The sequence below is a fragment of the Eptatretus burgeri genome, chromosome 2 (genome assembly GCF_056783735.1).
Source record: "Eptatretus burgeri isolate ZD-2024b chromosome 2, Ebu_testis_v1, whole genome shotgun sequence".
NCBI classification, from domain to species: Eukaryota; Metazoa; Chordata; class Myxini; order Myxiniformes; family Myxinidae; genus Eptatretus; species Eptatretus burgeri.
In genome coordinates this window covers 26,176,573-26,189,201 of record NC_140962.1, presented here as the reverse complement: position 1 = coordinate 26,189,201, position 12,629 = coordinate 26,176,573, and the positions used below count along the sequence as shown (strand labels likewise).

The 12,629-nt window shown below is 44.9% G+C and overlaps 1 protein-coding gene across 3 annotated transcripts in view; it reads right to left on the bottom strand.

Moving 5' to 3' along the window:
• Nucleotides 1-7,105: 7,105 nt before the first annotated feature.
• ZW10 (zw10 kinetochore protein) overlaps nucleotides 7,106-12,629 on the bottom strand; it is a 99,995-nt gene continuing 94,471 nt past the window's right edge. For all 3 annotated transcript variants that reach the window (XM_085866328.1, XM_085866334.1, XM_085866343.1), the window contains 2 exons: nucleotides 10,557-10,789; nucleotides 7,106-7,914 (listed from right to left, as the gene is read on the bottom strand). In XM_085866328.1, coding sequence (XP_085722454.1) covers nucleotides 7,794-7,914; nucleotides 10,557-10,789 — 354 coding nt within the window. In that variant the 3' untranslated portion in view covers nucleotides 7,106-7,793. The remainder of the gene's footprint in view (nucleotides 7,915-10,556; nucleotides 10,790-12,629) is intronic.

The window sequence follows — 12,629 nt, the reverse complement described above, 5'->3', positions numbered from 1 at the left end:
AAGGCTTATTTTGCTTGGGCTCCCTTCGAAACCCGTATCCGTAGCTCCCTAGGTAAGAGCGGGTTATAGATTAATGATAACGTTATCGTGAATGCTTTGCTTGTGTTGTGTTCCCCGATGTGTCCCGAATAAATCTGGCTGATATATACGAGATTTTCCGCCTTGAATTTATTTGTGCCGCGCTGAGGAACAATTGTTCGATTTGTATTTAAAACCAAACTGGTTACGGACTGCGGCAGACTTCGCTCGGTCTCTGACAAACCCAGTCTGTAGCCGAGGTGTATGTACCCAACTGGCAAGGCACAAGGGTACCTTGGTATCGTGATCTGAGGCGCGTGACCCGAGACCTGTGCCGAACTAGCCGGCGATACATTCCCTGAGAAGGCGGTGCTGTTTAGCGCCGCCAAATCTACAACACTAAATGGGCTGTCTCCGTGCCGCGGGCATGTTCGAGAGAACTGCCTGAGGCTATGCAACAACAACAACAACAAGATCCACTCCATCACAATCTCTAAATATGTCCTGAATCTCAATTTAAATCACTCACCCCGTTGAGAACTCAGCCATTGCAGGTCATCATTTTTAATAATGAATCCTGCTAAAATCATTCAACTGGAGCAACACTATAAGGACCTTTTTACCTCCACCACCAAAGGTAAAGGAGGTTATGTTTTCACCCATTTCTGTCTGTGCCAGGATATCTCAAAAAGTTGTGAACAGATCCGGATGAAAATTTGTGGACAGGTTCAGTGTGTGACAAGGACAAACTGATTAGATTTTCGTGAAGATCCGGATTGGGATCCAACTACTAGAGTTTTTCTGGTGATTCTTCACCATTGAGAGATCGTGCCAAAAACGATATATAGCACTATATTCCAAAAAGTTGAAGACTGATTCAGATGAAACTTGGTGGACACGTTGGGTGTGTGACAAGGAAGAATTGATTAGATTTTGATGAAGATCCAGATCAAATTACTCGAATTTTTGAGTGATTCTACACCATCGAGAGACAGGGCCAAAAATGATATGTAGCACGATATCTCGAAAAGGTGTGGATGGATTCGGATGAAACTTGGTGGACAGGTTAGGTCGGAAGGCCAAGTTGTTTCGATTTTGGTGAAAAATCCAAATCCTGATCTGGATACAAGAATTATTCATTATTTAAAATGATTCTTCACCATTGAGAGATCGGGTGAAAAACGATATAGTACTGCATAGCATGATAGATCAAAAAAAAATTGCGTGGTGGAGGTATGTGATCGACTGAGTACCCTTCGAGCTCATTTTGTCTTTACATCACACATACTGGCAAGGTTTGTCCTTTATTGTACCACTAGCAAATACCACCCGTCGCTTCGCTGACAGGAACAATGATATGGGAGAGGAGGGAGAGGAAGTAAGGGGGTGGTAGACAGGGGTGGAGTGGGAAAGAGAGAGAGAGAGAGGAGGGAGGGGGAAAGAGAGAGAGAGGAGGGAGGGGGAAAGAGAGAGAGGAGGGAGGGGGAAAAAAGAGAGGAGGGAGGGGGAAAAAGAGAGAGAGGAGGGAGGGGGAAAGAGAGAGAGAGGAGGGAGGGGGAAAGAGAGAGAGAAGAGGGAGGGGGAAAGAGAGAGAGAGAGGAGGGAGCGGGAAAGAGAGAGAGGAGGGAGGGGGAAAGAGAGAGAGGAGGGAGGGGGAAGAGAGAGGAGGGAGGGGGAAAGAGAGAGAGGAGGGAGGGGGAAGAGAGAGAGGAGGGAGGGGGAAGAGAGAGAGGAGGGAGGGGGAAGAGAGAGAGGAGGGAGGGGGGAAGAGAGAGAGGAGGGAAGGGGAAAGAGAGAGAGGAGGGAGGAGGAAAGAGAGAGAAAGGAGGGAGGGGAAAGAGAGAGAGAGAGGAGGGAGGGGGAAAGAGAGAGAGGGGAGGGGGGGGGAAAGAGAGAGAGGAGGGAGGGGGAGAGAGAGAGGGGAGGGAGGGGGAAAGAGAGAGAGAGGAGGGAGGATGAAAGAGAGAGGAGGGAGGGTGAGAGAGAGAGGAGGGAGGGAGGAGAGAGAGGCGGGAGGAGGAGAGAGAGACGCGGGAGGAGGAGAGAGAGGGGGAGGGGGAGAGAGAGAGGAGGGAGGGGGAGAGAGAGGAGGGAGGGGAGAGAGAGAGGAGGGAGGGGGAGAGAGAGAGAGAGGAGGGAGGGGGAGAGAGAGGAGGGAGGGGAGAGAGAGGAGGGAGGGGAGAGAGAGAGAAGGGGGTGTGTGGCGGGGGGGGAGGGAGGGAAAGCAGCAAGAGGTGGGAGGAAGGGAAGGCAGACCCGCGGTGGAGCGTTAATTATGATTCATACCGTCTCATCAAAATTTTTAGCCGCGTCTCGCGTAGCGAACGCTGGCTCGAATGCTTCAGTCACATTTGGCTCGGTGGCCGTAGGGTCTAAAAAATCTACAGCCACTAGCAATTATAGGGCGGCCGCAGTATTTCCACGGTCATACAATGTAGCAGTCACATATGTTTTTATTTTTTGGGTAGCCGCACGGGGTATTTAGAAATTGTGGAGACCGAAAACGTGGGGGTGCCTTACGGTCTTTGATTTGATGTCGCACGGTGACCTTAGGGCGTCCCTGCAGCGGCCATTGAATTTTCAAGGCAGACGCAAGGTAGCCTCAAGGTGCCTGCAAAGCGACCGCAGGGGGGCCCTAAGACTAACGTGAAAATAGTGCGGCTGCCGTAAATTTTGGGGGGTTGGCGAAATTCATTTTTCATTCGTAAGAGCCTAAGGAAAAAGCACGGATAACGGAAGCCCACCGTATGCCCTACGTACGGTCGACGTGGAACACATCTACGTCATGGCTACGACTTGTCGAATTGCTACGGCCAACCTAGAAATGAAAAAAGTTATAGCTCCGCGCTTTAATTCCACGGAGACCCCTACGGCCTGTAAAAAGATAGCCATACGGTGTAGGGCCACCCTGAGGCCACCTCAGAAACTCTGCGGCCGCCACACGTTTCTGTCAATTCAAGGGGGGGGGGGGTACGGCCGCCGTATCCTAGCCTAGAGCAAATGTGACTCATGCTTAAGTCTAAGAGAGCTCCGCGTTGTTCTCCTTCTCCTTCTCCTTCTCCTTCTCCTTCTCCTTCTCCTTCTCCTTCTTCTTCTTCTTCTTCTGGTGAAGACAAAACCTTTAGGACTCGGCTCTTTTATATGCAGGATCCGGATCTCCTTAAATACTAAACGCCTGTATACATTCTCGCATTGAGGGTGCCTTTTGAGAGCGTCTATCATCAACTTTTAAATATATTCGGACATTTGCTTTAAAGTTTCGAAAAGTTCACGTTACTATTTAAAGATTATTCCATTTAATGTATTGTAATTTCGTAAATACACGATTTTCTCGTCATGAACGAGGAGCCTCCATGACGGGTCTCGCTATTGGCTCCATCAAGGCACGTGCCGAAATATCGGAAGTTGTTGTTATTGCCTTTATGACGTGGCTCTTGGACACATTTGTCCTTGTTCTGCATAGAATAACAGTGAAGATGGAAACAAAATAATGTCTGAAATTCATTTTCTACCAGTCATACTATAAATACGAACCAGAAACAAACAACGCCCGGACATGTCCGGAGATAAACAGTTCAGAGACAAACACCGCCCGGACACGTCCGGAGACAAACTCCCGTCCAGACATAAGCACCACCCGGACACAAACTCCCGTCCAGACATAAACACCGCTCGGACACAAACTACCATCCAGACAAACACCGCCCGGACAAAAACTCCCGTCCAGACAAGCACCGCCCAGACACAAACTCCCGTCCAGACATAAACACCGCCCAGACACAAACTCCCGTCCAGACATAAACACCGCCCAGACACAAACTCCCGTCCAGACATAAACACCGCCAGGACACAAACTCCCATCCGGACATAAACACCGCCCGGACACAAACTACCATCCAGACAAACACCGCCCGGACAAAAACTCCCGTCCAGACAAGCACCGCCCAGACACAAACTCCCGTCCAGACATAAACACCGCCAGGACACAAACTCCCATCCGGACATAAACACCGCCCGGACACAAACTCCCGTCCAGACACAAACTCCCGTCCGGACACAAACTCCCGTCCAGACACAAACTCCCGTCCAGACACAAACTCCCGTCCAGACACAAACTCCCGTCCAGACACAAACTCCCGTCCAGACACAAACTCCCGTCCAGACACAAACTCCCGTCCAGACACAAACTCCCGTCCAGACATAAACACTGCCCGGACACAAACTCCAGTCCAGACATAAACACCGCCAGGACACAAACTCCCATCTGGACATAAACACCGCCCGGACACAAACTCCCGTCCAGACATAAACACTGCCCGGACAAAAACTCCCATCCAGACAAGCACCACCCAGACACAAACTCCCGTCCAGACATAAATACCGCCCAGACACAAACTCCTGTCCAGACATAAACACCACCCGGACACAAACTCCCATCCGGACAAAAACACAGCCCGGACACAAATTCATGCCCGGACATAAACACCGCCTGGACACAAACTCTAGTACAAACATAAACACCGCCAGGACACAAACTCACATCCGGATATAAACACCGCCTGGACACAAACTCCCGTCCAGACATAAACACCGCCTGGACACAAACTCCCGTCCGGACATAAACACCACCCGGGCACAAACTCCCATCCGGACAAAAACACAGCCCGGACACAAATTCATGTCTGGACATGAACACAAACTCCCATCCAGACATAAACACCACCCGGACACGTCTGGAGACAAACTCCCATCCGGACACGTCCGGAGACAAACCCCACCCAGACATAACCACCGTCCAGACACATATGGAGATACACGTCTGGAGACAAACTCCCATCCAGACATAAACACCGCTCGGATACGTTCGGAGACAAACACCGCCCGGACGCGTCTGGAGCCAAGCTGTACGGACACAAACTCGCATGCGGACACGTCTGGAGATAAGCCCGCCCGGACATAACCACCGTCCAGACATCATGACCGTCCGAAGGATACGTCCAGAGAGAGAGAGAGAGATGAAAAAAATAAGAGCGAAAGGTGAGGGGTGGAGGTGGGGTAAGTAAAGATAATGATAAGTTATGCTTAATGACCAAACACACACACAAAAACAAACTCATGTCAGATCAGCTGGACACACAACGACAAAACAGAGTTTATAATGTAATGCGCTGGCACATCTGCAAAAACTTTGATGTCCCAGTTTCAGAAAATTTGTGGGAACATGAACCAAAAGTAATCACTGAAAACATGGAAGAACCTTTCGCTCACATACAAACTAATGATCCCATCGAGCGTGAACATCGAAAACAAAGCGTTGCGACCAGATATCGTACTTTGGTACAAAAAAAAGAGAAGAAGGCTTTGCTGATTGAGGTGTTAATAGCAGTGATTTTGGACTAAACGATGCAGAAATCAAGAAAATGACCAAACACCAAGACTTCAAGAATGAAGTGAGAAGAGCCTGAAAGCTGAAGAATGCCAAAGTTGTACCAGTGATAGCTGGACCTCCAGGAATGATGACAAGGAACCTCACAGAGATATTAAACATAGGGGCAGGACCCCTGGGTGTTCACCTGGTAATGGCTGGATAAGATAACCAGGTGACCACTGGTAGGCATGGATGACCCACAAAATATATAATGGAGAATAAAGTAAATACCTATGGATTATTTTTTAATGCCATGAACGAACCTTGGTACATCACAGGTGATAAAGGTTGTGATCAAGTTTCATCAAAATTGTGTGTGTGGTTTCAGAAAAGAAGGCAAATACATATTTTGGGGGCAACCGCCCCGTAGAACCCCTCAGACACCAACTTTATTTAACATCATTATCAAACTTTGGGACATCAGAGGTGGTGAAGATGGTGGTCAAGTTTCATCGGAATTGCGTGTAGTTTCTGAGAAGAAAGCAAATGCATATTTTGGGGTGCAACCCCCCTCTCCCCATAGACCCTCCGAGACCCAAATTTTTAAAAATGTGAACAAACTTTAGTACATCACGGGTGGTGAAGATCGTGGTCAAGTTTCATTGGAATTTTATGTGCAGTTTTGGAGAAGAAAGCAAATACATATTTGGGGGGGGGGCAACCCCCCTCAGAGATAGATTTTTTGAATGTCATGAACAAACTTTGGTATGTCATGGGTGATGAAGGTTGTTGTGAACTTTCATCGGAATTGTGTGTATTGTTTGAGAAGAAAGCAAATACCTCTTTGTGGAGGTAACCCACTCCACCCCCCCCCACCCCAAAAACTCCCTCTGTAGACTCCTTCAGACCCCGTTTTTTTTCTTCTAAATGCCATCACGGGTGATGGAGGTTGTGGTCAAATTTAATTGAAATCGTATGTGCAGTTTCTGAGAAGAAGTTGCAAGTATTTGTGGACGGACGGACGACGAGCCATCCTATAAGCTCCCCGGAACTACTTTACAGGTGAGCTAAAAACCATCCCTGGGAATATTATAACAAACGAACTACATTTGCAAGCTGTCTGGGGCTCAGGGACGATCCTGAAGAGAGCCCTCGGCACAAAACTTTGAGAACAGAAAACTTTACAGCTTGGTCCATGAATCGTGACCCTTTACTGAAATGAAGGTGGTTGATTTGAACCCACCCTGGGAGGACTGAATTCCAAATTCCGAAACCCACATATGTAGATACCAATCAACGACACACACACACACACACACACACACACACACACACACACACACACACACACACACACACACACACACACACACACACACACACACACACACACACACACACACACACACAGTGAAATTTCACTCCACATCCATACACACGTACTTCCTTTCACCCCAACTCCACCAACCTCTACCTTTTCTCAATTTAGCACCACCACCACCTTGGTGCACACACAAACCAAGGTCGCCATGATGTATATATTGCAACTTCTAAAAGATGGAAACAACTGTTCACAATTCAGGCTGATTCTTGCAGTCCTTCACAAGTAAATGAAATGTTTGCAACACGACAGCCAATGTAAAATCTCATAAATACACATATTTAATTCACAGAATAAAGCATAACTCAGTGATATTTAAAATGACAAGCAGCAGAAACTTTAGCAATGAAAGCAATTTTAATGTGTTTGGCTCAAAATTTGCCAAAAAATTATTAACTTGCAGCAACAAAGAAAAGAAAAATCTCACCAATCAATTCCTCAAGACGCTGGTTACAATGGCAGCCGTGGTACCAGCAAATAAAAACAGCATCACGGCATAGACTCGAACCACAAACATTGTGTCTGAAAAGGTCTCCCAATCCTTTAAGCTTTTGAGAATAGTTTCGAAAAGTTTGAAATGTTTCTTCTGATGAGAAGTTAAAATCACAATTCCATGTTGTTGGTCAGGAGATGAAATGAATTACAGTTGTGCGACTGTACATTGCGCGTGTTGATCATGGATGGACTCAATTCTCGCGTTTTGGAAATGTAAATATATGAAGAAAACCCTTGTACTTACTTTTATGTTAACTTTGACTTTTGATATGGAGGTGTAATCCATCAACAAGTCCATTGAAAAGAGAAGTACTCATGGAATGGACATCAAATACTTCCTAGAAGCAACGCTGCCCACATCCCTCCCATAAGTTGAAGATTTTTTTTTTTTTTTTAAAGCGAATAACACCACTCAAAACACGAACTGGGGGAGGGCTAAAAGCTGCTAATTGCTATGATTTTATAAGGCTGGTGCTGATTGAGATGCCCTGCACTTGTGCAGCAGGAAGTGCCCTCAACAGGATGGCCATATCAGTGGATACGAGCCAGCATGGCACTCCGTCGGTCCGTGTTCTGGAACAGAGCTCGCACCAAGCCTTTGACCTGGACAGCCGAGAACTCGTGGGCAAGGGGCCCCTTCCCATCAGCCCATCTGAATGGATGGGAAATAAGAAATGTGACAATGTTAGCAAAAGAAAGGAAACAGAGGATGAGAATTAATAAGGGATACAGGAGAGTGAGAAAACAGCTTGAACAGTGATGTCTATTTTCTATTATCACCAAAAAAGTGAAGTTTAATCCTCTAGAAATACCACCCAAAATGGAATACGGTATCACGGTCACCTGGATTTGCCAAATATTTCCAAGTTTTGCGTTACATCACTTTCAAGCAGACTATAAACTGTCAAAATGGTGTTTCATGAGGAAGGCAGTGCCGTCCCTCATAAGGACGTTAAGCTGGGTGCTATCATTGGTTGATTGATGTTAAAGATCGAACGGTGTCTTTTGACAAAGAATGGGCAAGTTATCTCCAACACCCTCAACAAATTACAAATTCCTGGCCTGACCTACAGAAGCAACATCAGCAGCACAACCGCACATCCTAAAATGATGCCACCAGCAACCGCGTGATCGCATTTAATATTTCTCATTTTGCATCATCTACACTCGGATTGGGATCACCGATGCAAAATGGTTTAGGGAAGAGTGACTTGAAAACAAAAGCACCATAACATTAAATGAAACACAAATACATTTTCTAATGTGTAGAAATGGAATTTCATATTACAATGCAAGCAGAAACAAAGTAAAGAAAAAACAAAACCAAGTACCAGTGCATTCAATCAAAGTACACCACCCCCATGCCAAGTAAATAAATAAATAGCAAAACCTCCAGTTCGCAGCACATGGAGTCGGAATTGGGAGGGAACGGTGTACAAGATTTGATTGATTAATTGCATAATTAAAATAAATAAATCACAATCATAAAATAATTAATTTCTCAATCAATTGCCAAATAGCATACCAAAGCCACCAGCGTTTCATCCGAATCTGTAACCTTTTGAAAATTAAGTAACTAATCAAAAAATGAATAATTAATCGATTAATCAATAAATCAAAAATAACCTTTATAGCCAAATGACTTGATCACTGTCTTGTCCAAATTTGACTGAGATATTGCGAGGATGAGAAATAAAATATATTTAAAGTATTTGATTAATCGATAATAATCAAGTAATTAATTGATTAATCGAAATTTTTTTTTTCTTTTTTTTTTTTTTTTTGCAAAAGCACATCTTCGCTTTTGTCCCCAAATTTTAGCTTCCTTGCTCAAAGGATGGCTGAGATATCACCTGGACAAACAAACAAACAACGAAACAAACAATATAAAGCGACGGCGTCATGCATCACCAGGATATGGAATTGGGAAGGAGCGGTGTACAATCACAATAATTTTTAAAACACCAACAAAAGTAAAACGAATAAATCAACTATTTTATGCAAGCACGCCATAGGGATGGAGGAAAAAAAAAAAAAAAAAAAAAAGGAAAATTGAAAAACAACGATACACATGCAGGCCAAATAAACGATAGTAATTAAAACATAATCCTATTGGCCAAGCAAAGGAAGAGTAGAGAACCAGAGGGTTTTGATAGGGTTGGGATGAGAGGATTATTTCAGTTTTGTAATATTTCCATATCTACCAATGGGGTTCATCAGCAGGCACTTGTTAAAAGGCCTTCAGCAAGGAAAGACAACCTTTCCACATTCCTCATGAATCCATCATCAGACTGTCGACTGAAATTTTGGGGGAGGGGGGGGGCGTTGGGGTGGGGGGATGCTCTTTTTGCCAAGGGAGTTGCAAATGGATGAACCAGAGCCGGAGGCAATTTTCCTCACTTAGTCACATATACATTACGTTTCCCTATCCCGTCTATCCAATGGGATTTGGTGAGCGACACCAAGAGCAGTTTTTCCACTTTCAATTGCAGAGTCAGTTGCATCGCTCAAGGATAACGATCAAGAACCTGTTCCGACAACAATATATTTGCCATCCTTCATTTTAGAGGGCAACTTTAATGAGAAAGCTCAAAGTCTAACACAGAACTTTTAATTGAAGTGCGCACTCTAGGTTGACACGTGAAATGGATTAATCAAGCGTGCCAAGTGGGGAATGAAGAAAATTCCTCCGTATGCACACACACACACACAAAAAAAAAACAACTGAAACATTGTTTAGATTTAGATTTATCATGCAGGACACACCACCCTTAAAGTACCCTGGTTGATATCATAACAGCATCAGCAAGGAAATGATTATTTTAATAAATAAAAAAAGCAGGAATCCACAAATTGGCAGCAGCTTGAAAAGCCGAATAAACACACAGACACAGAGACACAGAGACACAGAGACACAGAGACACAGAGACACAGAGACACAGAGACACAGAGACACAGAGTCACAGAGACACAGAGACACAGAGACACAGAGACACAGAGACACAGAGACACAGAGACACAGAGACACAGAGACACAGAGACACAGAGACACAGAGACACAGAGACACAGAGACACAGAGACACAGAGACACAGAGACACAGGGAGAGAGAGAGAGAGAGAGAGAGAGAGAGAGAGAGAGAGAGAGAGAGAGAGAGAGAGAGAGAGAGAGAGAGAGAGAGAGAGAGAGAGAGAGAGAGAGAGAGAGAGAGAGAGAGAGAGAGAGAGAGAGAGAGAGAGAGAGAGAGAGAGAGAGAGAGAGAGAGAGAGAGAGACTGATGATATTTGAAGAATACCTCTCGAAGATCAGCTGCAATGATGCAGGTAGCAGTAGCAGCAACTCCTGAAAACGCATCCAGCTTGGCAAAAAATGCACAGAAAGCTCCTTTTCAGGCTCTGCCCCCTGAGTCCTGTGCACTCCTTCGTCGATTTCCCCGAGGGGTGGCATGTGGCAGAATATAGTCTTTATGCGTTTAGCCAACTCTGTGAGAACGGTATGCAGCCTTTCTGCGTCCCGCTCTGAAATGTCCTGTCATGTAAACACAGGTCACACAGGTGATAAACGTATCCGACCATGAAGGATGCCGCTGACACTAACTTTGCCTCCCACCCATCATTCTCCAATGAGAATAAAAAACCATTTTAAAATATGAAGAATATCAAAGCAAACTGACAAAAATCTCTTGTATATTTTATACATATACATATACATATATACACACGCACACGCACACGCACACGCACACGCACGCACGCACGCACGCACGCACACACACACACACACACACACACACACACACACACGCACACGCACACGCACACGCACACGCGCACGCACACACACACACACACACACACACACACACACACACAGTCGGACCTCGCTATTAGTGGGGGATACGTTCCTGAAAAATTATACGAATGTCGGGGCATTGTTGTTTTTTTACATGGTCTAAGCTTGTGGAAGAGCGATTACACAGAACAGATGAGGACACAACATAACAAAGGGAACAGCAGGAGAAAGGGGAAACACCAACAGCAGGGCGGAGGGAGAAAGTATATGGAGATGGACAAACAAGTGATGCAGGTAACGACGAGGGGTAAGGAAGAACGCAAAGGGTGGACAATATGGATATACAGTGTCAGCAAAATTGTGTTTGACCAGCTTGTGATTTCATCAATGTCTGAGGAGAGGGGAGAGGCTGCTGTCTATCTGTCAGGAGGAGAGATGTCACCACAGAGAGTGGAGTCATCAGCAAATAGATAAAGACGATTTTCCAGAGTCAGTGAGATCATTGATGAAGATTAGGAATAATATGGAGTCTACAACATTGCCTTGGGATACTCCAGCCTTGAAAGGGAGAGGAGATGAAAGGTTTCTGTTGATTGCCTCACGTTGTCTATGAGAGTGGAGTAAGTTGCAGTCAAGCAAGAGTGGAGTTGGCCTTGGATTCCATCGGCAGACAATTTGGAGAGCAAGACAGGATGTCAGACTGTAACAAAAGCTCAAGATGCCCAGAGAGACGGCCCTGATCTCATGTCAGATATTGAGGGCCTCCATCTATTGTTGGAAGAGTTGAAGCAGAATATCCAGGGTAGACTGACCAGGTCTGAATCTGAATTGATGACCTGAGATGAGGCTGCTAGAGAAAAGGAAGGATTTTATATCAACTGTGATGATGGATTCCATGACCTTGCTGATGATTGAAAGTACGGTAAGATAATTGGGCTGTAGTTGAAGGGATCCGTTTTTGCACCTTTTTATGTAATGCTGTGATGTTAGCTGATTTCCAATTTCCCACGTGGATACAGGAGACTCGTCCTGAAGTGTAATAAATAAATAAACCTGCGAATACATGAAGTATGAATGTACAAGCCAGTCACACTTTTTGACCCGCAAATACGTGGGGTCTGCGAATAGAGGGGTCCGACAGTATATATTGAATATCTATTCACATAGTCATGGTGGAACCCAATTTTAATGTGCCTCTAATTTCAATGTAGCATACACCTAACAGATGGTGTTCGTCACAAAGACCAAAGTGAAACAATACCCATAATGCAAAGCATAAACTAGAGGGGGAGCACTCGGGAGAGTGCAAAACCTCCGCCGCCAATACTGCTGGGTCAGTCAAGTGAACCTTATATCTTATTCATTAAATATGATGTCAACAATGCTGACAGTTATAGTTCTTTTCTCCAACATTTTTTTTTGGGGGGGGGGGGGTTGGAAATCACTTAAAACATGTAAAAATGCAAATATATATATATATATATATATATATATATATATATATATATATATATATATATATATATATATATATATATATCGAAATTTTGTTGAAAAAAAATTGCATTTTTTTTCT